This window comes from Meles meles, chromosome 12, assembly GCF_922984935.1.
Source record: "Meles meles chromosome 12, mMelMel3.1 paternal haplotype, whole genome shotgun sequence".
In the NCBI taxonomy this organism is placed as follows: Eukaryota; Metazoa; Chordata; class Mammalia; order Carnivora; family Mustelidae; genus Meles; species Meles meles.
Window position 1 is genome coordinate 70,610,909 of NC_060077.1, and position 13,659 is coordinate 70,624,567.

A 13,659-nucleotide genomic window follows, 5' to 3' on the forward strand; every position below is an offset into this window, starting at 1 on the left:
CTTCTGGCTGGTGATGCCACCGAGAAAGGCCAGTCCTGATTTTACTGAGGAGGTCTGAGGTCATGCCCACTCCCCTTTGTTCCCTCAGCCACTCCCCCGCCCCCCATTTACTGCTCTCCCTTTTCCCCACAGCCCCTCATTGTCTCCTGCCGGTGTCTGCAAGGGGCTGAGCACTTGGGCCCCTGTACTGGGAGGCTGGGCTACTCATCCTCTCCACTAGCCCATGTGTTCCCTCTCCTTTTGATTGATTAAAGGCTGAAATGCACCTGCAAACTGCTTGCTCTCCCTGGAAACTAGGTTGGTTTCCACGTGAGGAGCCAGGGAGTCCGGCATGCTGAGTACGGTACAGTAAGGGAGGAGAATGTGCTTAATAGCTCTGGCCAACGTGAAGGAAATGAGAAGAATCCAAAACAAAACCAAACCCTCCCCTCCCCATCATGGGCCTTCTCTGTCAAGATGCTGGTGTCTGCAGTCGCTGGGAGAGGTAGGGGCGGGGTCACCAAGCCCATTTCAGGTTCTTTTCTAGTCCACAGCGGCTTTGTTCAACAGGTTCTGGGGCAGCGTTGGCTGCTGTCTGCAGGGGAGTGGCCACCAGGGAAAATAGCACATGGGACTTCTCAGGGGCTGGCCCCTGGGGGGTGGATGTTGGGAGTCAGAAACCAGCCCGAGCCGGCCTGGTTCTGGGCTTGTCTACCCAGGCTGCTGTGTTCGTAGGCTTTGGGAAACCCTAGGCCTCAGGTGTTGGGTATGGCTGTGAGGACAGGAGAAGGTCACAGGGTTGGGGGCAGAGGCAACTGGTGACTGCGGGAGGAAGGGACATGACTGACCACCCTCACAAAGGGAATTTGTAGACAGATGGATGGTTGATTGCCATATTAGTTTGCTAGGGCTGCTTGATTTTACATTTCTGATTCCCAAACTGGGTCGACCCAGTGAAAGGTATTGTAATCCCACAGTTCTGGAGTCCAGAAATCTGAAATCAGGGAGTTGGCAGAGCCATGATCTCTGTGAAGGCACCAAGGAAGGATCTGGTCCAGGCCTCTCTCCCAGCTCCCAATGGTTCCTCGGCTTGTGGCAGCATGACTCCAGTTTCCCCATGGCGTCCTCCCTCTGTGTGTGTCTGTCTCTGTGTCCAAATTTCCTCTTTTTATAATGAGACCAGGCATACTGCGTTAGGGCCCACCCGTGTGATGTCATCTTAACTAATTCCATCTGTAACCACCCTATTCCCAAGTAGAGTTACATTCTGAGGTACTGGGGGTTACAACTTCAACATACAAATTGGAGAGGGCCACCATGCAACCCCAACAGTCACTGAGGAGCACTTGTGGGGCCTCTAGGAAATCCTGGCCAGAACAGAGTGGGTCATGTTGGAAATCACCAACTCACCTAGGGCTTGGGACCCCTGGACACTCTCCAGACTGTTGTGCTCCACAGAGCCCCTAAAGTTATCTAGAATACCCTGTGTGTCCTGCTGTTTCTATACGCCAACCCCTTTGCCAGGATGACCCTGTCCCTGCTTTTCCCTCTGCTTGCATGACCCTCATGGATACTTGCATGCCCTGTTCAAGGGGAGTCCCCAGGAAACTTGCCTGTGCTACTGTGGCCCCTTGAATCACTGTACATATCACACTGTCTTGTAATTTTTTATTACATGTGTGTCATCACACACCATTCTTTGCAGGCAGGACCTGTGACTTTTCCACTTCTGCGTCTTCAGTGTCTGGCCAGGCCTAGCCTCATGGCAAAGTCTCAAAAGAAGCTTATCCAGTGTAGGAGCTAAAGGACCTGAGACGTGGCAGGTTTGGGGAGAGATCGGTCATAAAGACGGGATGCTACCAGGAATCTAACCAGGAGGCCCTAACACACATGGAAAATATGCACATATAACATGTGTACAGTTCAGTGGGTTTTCACAAGCTGAACACATTTATGTAACCAGCACCCAGATCGAGAAACAGAACATTACCAGCTCCCCCATGGCCCCCCTGGCTTCTATATAAACTCTATCTCCTCAGGTTAGTTAATTTGCCTGTCTTTGAACTTGATATAAACTGAGTCATAGAGTTGATACTTTTTTGTGTCTGGGTTCTTCTGTTCTACTTTGTGTTTGGGGGGATTGACTTCTGCTGTTGTACATTGCTCTAATTTGTTCATTCTCCCTGCCGTGTAATATTCCAGTATGTAAATATACCACAATTTACGTGTCTGGTCAGCTTCCAGTAAGCGTGGATGTATTATGCGTAGGGCTGTTCTGTACCTCTGTGCTTCACGCTGCTGGGGAACATCTGCGCACATTTCACTTGTGTTTGTAGCTGGGCGTGACTTCTGGGTCATGAGGCGTGCACACTCCCAGATGTAAAGGAGGTGGAAGTATTGGTGATGAGAGTGGACTGTCGGGGTAACGAGGGACAGATGACATCAGGAGTGAAGGCAAGTTGCCAGAGAACTTGAGAGATCGTTAATCAAGGGGCAGAGAAGCCAAATTGTGGAGACTGGGTGGAATAAAGTGCTTTCTGTCTACGGGATAGATCATGTAGGGGACATTGGAGGACAAAGACTGGAGGGGGTTGACTTAGAGAATTCAATCGCTGGTGTACGTAACCTTGGTCAATGGGGGCCTCTCTGTGCTGCCTGGTTTGGGAAGTGGGGCCTTAACCCTAGAGAAAGTCAGCCCCTCAACGGACCTGCCACCAGGTTGGCTTTGCAGAATCTCCATGCCTGGGAAGAAGCCACTGCTATCAGGCTGGCAATGGTGACAGCAACTCATTAGTGTGGCAGCTTTGAGTACAGAGCGATGGACTGAGGGCAGCAGAGACCCACGCTATTTCTCTACCTGCCTGCGCAGTTGTCAGATACCATCGAAGTGAGGGCCTATGCCTGAGGGGACGCCAGGGGTCCTTGTGACTCTTACTAGGCGCACCAGCCAGGATGCTCACTCCAGGGGCTCTCTCAAGCCCACAGGCTGCCCAGAATGACCAACCGAGGGGGGAGAGGGAAGGCCTCTGCAGCCCTCTCTGTGAATGGACCTTTGCCCACTCGTTCTCAGTGTCCTCAACTAGGAAATGACGCCACCCTTTTCATCCCCCGTCTTTTCCAGAATGGCAGCAAAGACAACTCTCTGGACATGCTGGGCACGGATATCTGGGCAGCCAACACCTTTGATTCCTTCAGGTAAGCTCCCCTTCCTCTTGTCTGTGGCATAAGCCCCTGGCTGGGACGCCAGCTTCTTGTCCTTATAGAAGCCCCTTGGGGTCTTCGGGAGTTAAGTAAATGTTGAGTGTTCACTGATCAAGAAGTAGAGAGAAACAAAGAGGGGGCGGAGTAGAAAGGATGAGACCACTGAGGAAGGAGGTCAGAGAGAGAGAATGGAGATGGAAGGAAGGAAAATAAGGGGAAAGGAGAATCCAAGGGAAAGAGAGAGAGAGAAGGAAAGGGAGGCTGAGAGAGGGTTGAGGGGGAAGAGAAGACAGATGCTAATAGTTCAACCACAGGAAAGAGGGAGAGAAGACAGGGGGTGGACGGGTGGTTGGACGAGCAGAGGAAAATGGCACCTAGCAGGCAGTGGGGGCTATGGCTGTAGGGAGGCCCGGAGGAGGGAAGGGTTTTCAGTAGTTCGGACTCTGGAAGGTTCCTGATAGACCAGGTTGGAAGAACAGGTATTGGCCAGGGCTACCTCAGTATGTGGGGATGGTGCCCTTGAAAGATTTGCTAATGGGAACCTACCATACGTTCATTCCTCTGGGGAGGGATGGCTTCCGACTGTGGATGGTTGTTACCCTTGAGTTCCACTGTGCCGCCGGCTTGGACACTGGGCATGCTTCAGGCCTATCCCTGGCTCAGACTCCAGTTTGCACAGAATGGAAGCACCATGGTCTCCTGGGACTGGGGCTGGCGGCACCCGGCCTCCTGGCACTTTCCTTATCTCCTCAGAGCCGCCTTGCCGCCATTTTGAGCCACTGTCAGAAGCTTCTGGTTTTTGGCCTCCTTTCTCTTCAGCCGTCCTCAAATGTAGGGGGACCACTGTACGATAGGCCTCAGACTGACACTTGTGTTTTACTGCCATACGTTACGGTGTGGCGGGGTTGAAGAGAGGTGAGGGCTTGGCACACGGCCTCCTGCCCCCGTGTCTGTGAGCAGAGCTGACACCAAGGCTCCATTCTGAGTGAGGGGTCTCTGTCGACCCTGCCCTTGGCTGGTGGGTGCCCTCCCCGTCCTGCCCACCTCTTTGTGAGGATGCTCCCCGCCAGGCTTGTGCCTACTTGTCTGGTGCCCATCAGCAACTGCGCTGGTCGCCCTTTACCTCCCTTCCTTACCTGTTCTCGTCCCCCAGTGGTGCCACCTGGGACCTGCAGCCCGAAAAGCTGGACTTCACCCAGTTCCACCGGAAGCTGAGACACCCGCCCAAGCAGCCCCTGCCGCATATCGACCGGGAAGGGTAAGCAGTGACCAGGGGCTCTTACGGGGGGGGGGGGGGTTGCAGCCATCCGGGGGTCGACAGGGACCTTTCCCTGGGTGGACCAACATCTCTGCTGCACTGGGGACACACAGGTGGCTGATGTCCAGAGAGGCTCTCTGCCTAGAACCGCAGACTCACTGGCCTCTCTCCGGAACCCCTCCACCCTTCCCTGTCCAACCTCCCCCACCCGCACCGCCCACTCCCCTTCCTGACCACCGCGGCTCTGCTTGTCGGCGATCGAGTGCAGTGGGTCGCACATTTGATCAGGGCCACTGGGAGACTTGTTAAAACAGCCAGAGCATCCTGAACTCTGATTCGGGAGATCTGGTGTGGGGCCCAAGAATGGGCATTCCTAACAAATTCCCAGGGGATGCTGGTCCCTCCGGACCAGGGACCCCACTTTGAGAACCACTGGTAGTGTTTTGTTTTGTTTTTTTTAAGATTTTATTTATTTATTTGACAGAGAGAAATCACAAGAGAGGCAGGCAGAGAGAGAGGAAGGGAAGCAGGCTCTCTGCTGAGCAGAGAGCCCGATGTGGGACTCGATCCCAGGACCCTGAGATCATGACCTGAGCTGAAGGCAGCGGCTTAACCCACTGAGCCACCCAGGCGCCCTAGTGTTTGTTTTTATACCAAGTTGTCTCATCCTCTGCTTTTTTCATGTATCACTGTTGCCTTCTTCTCTTAATGATGCGTCCAGGCCTGGGCTGACCTCAGGACAGCAATGTGACTGACCCAGGGGAATAAGACAGATGGTTTTTGTTTTGGGGGTTTTTTTTGCCCTTTCTTTTTTTTTTTTAAATAATTGTTATTCATTTAGAATTCCCTTAGCAATGCATTCACCATTTTAAAGTGTCCAGTTTCATTTCGTTTCATATTTTCATAATACAGGTAACTACCACCTCTCTGTAGTTTCAGAACATTTTCAACGCCCCAGAATAGAATCAGATCCACTAAGTAGTTATGCCCCAGCCCCCTCTTACACCTGGTGACCACCAGTGTGCTTTCTGTTTCTGTGAATTTACCTCTTCTGCAGGTTTCTAGAAATGGGATCATACGAGGCCTTTGCACTCTGGTTTCTTTCCCTCAGCATAATTTTTTGAGGTTCATCCACATTATGTAGCCTCTATCAGCCCTTCGTTCCTTTTTGTGGCTGCGTAATATTCCATCCCGTGGCTCTGTCCCTGTTTGTCCATTCATCCGCTAATGGGGATTTGGGTTCTTTCCACGCCCTGGCTGTTGTGAATGATTCGGTCATGAACCTTCGTGTCCAAGTATTTGTTTCAGTCCCTCTTTTCAGTTCTTTTGGGTCTGGGCCTGGGGATGAAATTGCTGAGTCACATGGTCCAATTGTGCCACCAATTCTGTCATGTGTGTGTGTTTTTCCCCAACATCACCAAGCAGTTTTCTGATACCAGCTGAGAGTCCCATGATTTGGCTCAGTTCTAACCCCATGTACCTGGAAACAGCATCAGACCCCACAGGCTGAGGTTGAGAGCTCAGTCCTACACACTGTCCCTTTCCCCCATCGCAGATGCCAGTCAAAAGGCCAGGCTGTCACCTGTGCTTCAGATCTCTGACTCTAGGTAGGGGGTTCCAGTGACCCCCTCGCTGACTTCTATGGATTGGCTGGGTATGGGGGGGGGGCACAGGAGTTGGGAAAACACTGTACTCACTAGATGACTGGTTGATATAAAGTCATGTAACTCAGGGACAGCCAGATGGAAAAGATGCATAGGAGGGATGGGGAAAGCTGCTGAGCTTCGTGCCCTGTCCAGAGTGCCAGTCTCCCAGAATCCCTGCGTGAGCTCCTCCCCAAGGCCCTCCAGAGCCTCTCCTTTGGGGCTTTTTTGGAGACTTCATTACACAGTCATGACTGACCGAATCACTGGCCATTGGCCATTGATTCCACCTCCAGCCCCTCTCCCCTCCCTGAAAGTCAGAGTTAGGACTGGAAATGCTAACCCTCCCATCACAAAGTTAGGTCCCCGGTCAAACAGGCCCCTTCCTTAGGTTCCCTAAGTGTCTTTGCCAGAGTCACCACATTAACATAACAAAAGACACCATTATCTCTGTCTGGGCTTAAGGAATTCCAAGGATTTTAGGAGCTCTGTACCAGGACTGGAGACAAAGACCAAATATACCTTCTATAAATCACAAGACCACATGTAGTAATTCCATGTTTTAAGTTTTTGAGGCACTGCCAAACGATTTTCCACTGAGGCTGAATATTTTCCCTCCAGCAATGCGCAGGGCTTCTGATTTTTCCACATCTTTGCCAACACCGGTTGTTCTCCTTTTTTTTTTTTTTTTATTATGCTGATGACTTTTACTTTTCCTTCCAATCCCTTCCTGTTCATTCCCGGCTCCCGTCACTGCAGATCTGAACATAACTGAGATTATTGGTTATGTTAAACATAACTGCCTCTCACCTGCTCCCCACCCCACCCTAGCAGGCACCCCTTCTCTGGCCACTCTGGTCTCACCAGGATCATGAGCAACAGCCTGGAGAGGGAGATGCTCTTGTCCCTATTCCAGAGAGGAGAGAAATGTAGCTCAGAGAGGCAGACTAATTTGCCCAAGTAGACGAGCCATGATTGAAGGCCTTCTGATGCCATCCAGTGCCCAGGTCACCACACCAGAGTATCCGCGAAGCAGCTTAAGCCCCTTAAAATTCCGTGCAAACTCATGTGCTTCTGGAAATTTTTCTGGGGAAGGACCCATCACTTGCCTGTACTCTCCCAGGGGACCCCAGGCTCTCACCACGGCTCCTTTTTCCATTGTCCCCCCTGTGTGGGTTCCATCAGAACTCCCTAGAGCATTTTTGCTTGGGTAGAGAGGAGAGGTGGCCTTCAGCATGGAGGCGCCCTATTAGAATGGGATAAAGCAGAGGTGAGACCTGGGCCCCCCAGGTTTCGGGGGTGGGGATCCTGAGTGTAACGTCCAGTGGCCACCTCGCGGCAAGAACTGTGTCGCCCTTAGAGGCCAGCCATACTGGGGACGGACACCACATGCCCAGCCACTGCAGCATCCCTCAGAAGCAGGGGACCAAGGTTGGTTGCCAAGGCTTCCCGCAGACCATGTTTCCATGGAAGGACAGAAATCAGAGAAGGCTGTTGCCTTGGAAACCCTGTTGGCAGCAGTGACTCAGCTGGTCTGTGGCAACCTTCTGCCCTCCAAACCTGCAGTCCCTCCGGGGAGTTCCGAACCCCAGACGGGATGGGTCTAGCGGGACAGCAGCCCTCCTTGTACACGGTCCCCTTCTGCCCCCAGGGGCCGCTGAGGTGAGGATGAAAGACTGAGCCTGTGCTGAGCTAAGCTGGTGTCTAGCGTGTGCTTGGAGCCTAGGGCAGCTGGGAGTCCAGAGGTGGGGGGTGGCACACGTGACCTGGGGGAGAGGGTGTCAGCCATTGCAGTCAGCCAATGGTCCCCAACTTCCTCCCTCCCACTGCCATGCTGTGTATGAAATACAGAGGCAAGCCATTGGTACCTTCACTGGCCAGCCTGCAGTGAGAAGGTAGCCGGATGTTTCCAGACCTCTTTCCGCCTCCCTGTCTGCTTCCAGCCCAGGGCATCAGGAGGCTGGAGTCGGGGTGACGTGCCCCTCACACCTTCCTTACACCCCTCCCACCCCAGCTCCACCTCCCAGAACCGAGCTGTCATTCAGGCCAGACTCTTAGCACCATCTTGCCCCCTTAGCCACCCCCTCCCCCGCCATACTCCGCTGGCAGGAACGCTGGCATCCCATACTTGGGCTTAGCTCCAGGCCACTGCCTTGCCGCCCTCTGCCCAGGACATTCTCCTGCATTCTCGGCTTGGCCAGCTCAGGACCCGCCTCCCTCCCTCTGCCCCAGACCATTCTGGATGTCTCTGGATGGTCTGGGCAGCATTCCTTGTGGTTCCTGTGCTGCCCTGTTGCCCTGAGAGGCCCAGTCTATACACTGTTTACACTGGGGCCCAACCTGAGCCGGAGCCCACACAGAAACACTTGTTGAACGAGGGACGTAGATCATGTCCTCCTACACTCTTCCACCCAAGCCTTTCTGGGATTTGCAGCCACTGGGCTCCTCGGGCTGCAAGGCTTTCAAGATGCTTATCACATGCTGCCCCCTACTGGTGATGATGCTCACTGCCCTGTCAGATGAGTTGATTTATTTCCCAAGAGCTGTGAGTTGTGGAGGGCAGAACTACACCAGATTTCTTTTCCATGATTCCAGGGGAAGTTGACAGGGCCAGAAAACACAACAGATGCTTGGTAAATATTGAACAAATACAGGCTCTGAAATTTGAGAGTTGCATTAATTTTACAGCTGGAAAATTCTGTGGCTATCACACCGGGCAGCCCTCACAGAGCCTGGGTCCCTAATAATAACAATGAGAGCAGTGGTCACTAATCCGTCCTGGGCACCATTCCAAGTGCTCGCCTCACATCATTTAAAACTCACCCAGCCTACGGAGGCGGGAGCATTATTATCCTCACTTCGACAGATTGCGGGAACTAGGAGGCACAGAGAAGTGAGTAACTTGCGTGGGCTGAGGTCAGCTCCAGAGTCTAGGCTCTTAATCAGTCTCTGTCCTGGCGCTCTTCCCCCGGCAGCAGCCAAGACAGTGGCAGTGAAATAGTAGCAAAACGGTAATAGTAGGAATAGTAGTAAGATAGTTGTAAATCATATTAGTACTAGAAGTAGTAGCCCTAGTGGAAATAATGTATTTACCGTATTTGCCTTATTAGGATTTGATGTAATTATTGCCCATAGTTACCATAATAATATGTGTACCATTGAATATGGTATGTAAATACAGATGTGTGTATATGGGGCGTACGGGTGTGCGTGTATGTGAGTACCAGGCATGATTCTAAACACTTAGATACATGAACTGATTTAATCCTCCTGCCACTACTTTTGATCCCCAGAACCTCTGGAGAGGTTAAGTGAGTCACATAGGATCACCCAGTTAATAAGGGATGCAGCTGGGGTTCCACCCTGGCAGTCTGGTCCCAGAGTCTTTCAATCGCAGAAGACGTGAGTGATGGGTAGCGGATCGAGGCCAGCTCGATGGTAGGGCTGCCTGCAGAGGGCATGAAGACAAAGCATCAGCATCTGAGAGGGCTTGCTGGATTGGCCCAGAGGCAGGCCGAGGAAGGCGAAATCCCTGTTGCGGGCCTGTGTGACCTCAAGGAAGTTGCTTAGTCTTTCTGTTCATTCGTTGTCCCTCTGGTATAATGGGGGAGATGATGGGCTTTTGCAGGAGCTGTGACAGGTTTGGGGGTATTCGTCAGCAAGGAACTTAGCATCTTTGCCTGGAAGGATCAAAGGGAGCTCTGGGACCTCTGTTAACCTCCCCGTTGGATGTCACATTAGTGCTCCCTGCCCCTGGACTCATCCCAGCACTCCCACCTGTACAACGCCCTTCATTCCCGAGGCAGGGCCCATGTTGCCAGGCCCGGGGAAGGAGGACATGCTTCTCCAGGGCTGTTTCCTGGAGATGGGATGGGACCGACCAATCCTGCAGGCCTTCGGGAGGCAGGGCCAGATGTCTGCTCTTTCTCCTTGCCGGGCCGGGATAGGATGCATAAACCTGCCAACTTTACAGTGTCTTTCTGTCTTTTCTGGTCCAGGTGTGGAAAAGGGAAGCTAGAAGATGGGGATAGCATCAACCTGAACGACATCGAGAAGGTTCTCCCAGCCTGGCAGGTAGGTAACAGGAGCAGAGTCTCCAACCCCTCCAGCCAGGTCCGGATCCTCGGTCTGGGCAGAGCCTACATGTTCTTTTGGCCCCTTGCTCCAGCAGCGTGGAACTGGGTGTCCCTGCAGCAGTAGGTGGGCAAGGGTGGGTGCCCGCCGAAGGCCAGGCTGTCCCAGGGTGATGCGTGTGGCAGCACACTCTTGGCTGTGCTGTAGGCGTCGGTGGCAGGCCTGAGAGCCCCCAGAGGTGAAACGGGGCCGTGCTCTGGCAACTCAGAGCACTTGGAAATTTTTTTGTCCCTTGACCTGAAGTCTCTGCAGGTGAGGCGTCCTGCAGTGTGTTCTAGTGGGACTGGTGGGACTGCTGGGATTTCCAGCATGGTCGGGGCTATTTTTAGGCTTTTGAAAAGTGGAGTTGTCCGGCCAGCCTCCAGGTGTCCTCTGTGCTTGCTGATTTTATCATCGATTGGGCTCCCTTCCCTGAATTAAGCCAGGCTCTGGGACAATAGGATCCACTCAGCAAAGAGCACATCTGAGTTCTCTAGATGCTTCTGGTGCAGAAATAGTAGGAATCTGCATCCGGCCACGGCACTGGGACCTGCCACAGCCGAGTGAGAACCAGTCTCCAAGGTGACTGAGCCCACCCCGCCAGTGATGCGTCACCACACTCACCACATCCCGCTTTCCTTCCCACCTGAATCTCGTGCCGCTTCACCCTCACCCATTCTCTCCCTGCTCCCTTTGTGCCTGTCCCATTTTGTGGGTTCAGTGTTCATGCCTCGGGCCCATTTAATGCGAGGTGATCAAATGCCCAGTCAAGGTCTCGGCAATTTGAAGACGATGGACCTTGAGCTGGTTTTTTCTTTGTTTCTTCCACTTGGCGTTTATTGACTTTCTTAGATCTGTTCATCAAATTTGGAAAAACTTCAGCCACCGTCTCCTCCCAGTGCTGGGATTCCAATGATATGTCTGCTGTGCTTATTCCTATTTTCCCATGGCTCCTCAAACTCTGCTAATTTTTTTTTTTAAGTCTTTCTTGTCTGTGTGCTTCGTTTTGGATAGTTCCCATTGCTGTGTCTTCAGGTTCATTAGTCTTTTTTTTTTTTTTGCAAAGCCTCACCTACCATTAATACCATCTAGGATATTATTCATTTCAGATATTGTGTTGTTCATGTCTAGAAGTTCTGTTTAGATCTTTTTTTCTCTGCCTTCCATGTCTCTCTTCTTCATGCCCATGCTTTCTCCAATCTCCCTGAGCATAAAGAATATATTTATAATAACTGTTTTAAGGTTCTTCTCTACTACTTCTGCCATCCATGTCATTTCAATGTCTGTTTGTATTCATTGATTTTTCTCCTGGAAATATTTTTGTATGTGTCCTGTTGATTTTAGATTAGTTGCCAGGTATTAGGAATTTTACATTGGTCGGTGCTGGATTTTTGTTGGTATTCATTTACGTATCTGGGGGATTGTTCTGGAACACAGTTAAGTTACTTCAGAAGAGTTTGATCTTTCAAGGCTTGTTTTTAAAGCCCCGTTAGTGGAAGACCTTTAGTCTACGATACGTCTTACTCCACTACTGAGTCAATACCCTTCTGAGATTGCTTCCCAGTGGAAGTGTTTCTACCTCATCCACTGGGAACACAGACTGTTTCTAGCCCTGTGTGATCTCAGGGGATTGTTTTGCCCATTCCTTTTAGGAAGCCTTCTACTGGCTCTGGAAGTTTCCCCACACACATGCACAAATTAGTGCTCAGCCAGAGACACGATGGTCTGCAGACTTCTGGATTTCTCTTCTCTGGTGCTCTGCCTTGCAAATTCCAGTTGCCTCAGACTCCCTGAATTTTGAACTCTGTCCCCGTAGCTCACTGAGACCACCTGGCTCTGTGTAGACTACTACCCCCTGTGTGGCAGTCTAGAGATTCTCTTCCAGGCACCAGACTGGAGCACACATAGGGCTCACCTCATCACAAAGGGAAATGTGTGACCTTCTGGTGGAGAAACCTGCCGGAGTCTAATTTGACCATATGACTGAGGTTAATATCATTAGCGACAGGATGGGTAGCCGCCGTGTGCTGTGTGGAAAATACCCAACAGCATTTCCGAGGGGCCTCCTGCTGAGAACGCATGGCCGGAGTCTGATCATAAGGAAACAAATGTAAGGACCATTCCCTTGAACTGCTTGTATATGAAAGACAGGAAAAGACTGAGGAATCTTCCAGGTCGGAGGAGCCTGAAGAGGCAGACTGAAAGCCATGTGTGTTCTTTTCTGAGGTCCTGGACCAGAAGACTTTATCAGACAGTTGGAGAATGTGAATGGGGATCTGGGGAAGGGGACAGTAGTGATGCCTGGGTGTCAGTGTCCTGACCTGAAGGGCTAGATGATGGCTATATGGCCAAGTGTCCTTGTTTCTGAGAAATACACAGTAGAGGATTTGAGGGATATGGGGCTTCCTGTCTGCAGCTTGTCCTCAAATGTTTAGAGAAAGAAAAAATAATGGGTATGTAGATGCAAAGATGAACTGAAGAGCAAATGGTGAGCTTTAACAGTCAGGGACTCTCAGTGAGGAGCATAGGGAAATTCTTTGTATCGTCCTTACAACTTTCCTGTAAGTTTGGGAGAAAAAAGAATCTGTATCTTCAGCCATGGTGTGTAGTTCAGTGGCATGGAGTATCCCAGTGCACGGAGCATCCTCTGGGCTGGATCTGTATTCAGTTATCACCGCTAATATAAAGCTAGCTTTGGTGCAAAAGATAAAAGGATAAAGTCCTCAGAAATTACTATTTTACTGCTCCATTCCTAAATGCTTACAGCATTCGTGGTTGATAGAAAAAATTGTTTGAGAGATACAGATCCAAGTGAGAATCCACATTCCCCTGGCCTAGGTGAGGTGTTGACCCTTTGGTGGCCTTTGAGCCAGAAGTAGGGGACATCCTGGCCAGGAAGGTAATTGGTATGAACTCTTTCTCCTATTTGGTGCCTGTCTCCTAGCTCCCTGGGGAGCAGAGCAGAGTGGAGGGGCTTTCATTTCTGTTTGAAGGGCAGGAAGAGCTGTGCCCCTGTCTGGGGGAGGCAGCAGAGCTCAGGAGTTAAGGGCTTGGCGTCTGGACCCCAGACATAGACTTCATGGCATCCTGGCCCTGCCACTGACTAAGCCAAGGAACTGGGCTAATTACTTATCCTTGTTCTGCCTCAGTTTCCTCCTGTGTAAAATGAAGATAATGGCAGTCTCTCCTTCAGAGGGGCGTTGGCGAAGATTGAGTACTGAGTTCATGCGCAGCATTGAGAACAGTGCCCGGTGCTCCCTCCCAGGGTGGGCTCCCCTGGCCTGGTTCAGAGGCGGGAGAGGGAGCAGTTCCCTGTGTCCCACCCTGGGCACTTTTCCTAAGTGACCTCCCAGGCAGTGCAGAAAGATTGCACTAGAAGTCAGGAGAGTCAAGCTGCAGACTTCCGCCCCAGAAATGCTGTCACCTCCCCTCCCTCTGCCTCAGTTTACTCATCCGTAGAATGAC

The 13,659-nt window shown here is 51.5% G+C and overlaps 1 protein-coding gene across 6 annotated transcripts in view; it reads left to right on the plus strand.

The window, feature by feature from the left end:
- The window catches only part of CTIF (cap binding complex dependent translation initiation factor), a 283,525-nt gene that overhangs the window by 103,462 nt on the left and 166,404 nt on the right, over window positions 1-13,659 (plus strand). For all 6 annotated transcript variants that reach the window (XM_046025092.1, XM_046025096.1, XM_046025097.1 and 3 more), the window contains 3 exons: window positions 3,101-3,174; window positions 4,334-4,438; window positions 10,080-10,155. In XM_046025092.1, coding sequence (XP_045881048.1) covers window positions 3,101-3,174; window positions 4,334-4,438; window positions 10,080-10,155 — 255 coding nt within the window. The remainder of the gene's footprint in view (window positions 1-3,100; window positions 3,175-4,333; window positions 4,439-10,079; window positions 10,156-13,659) is intronic.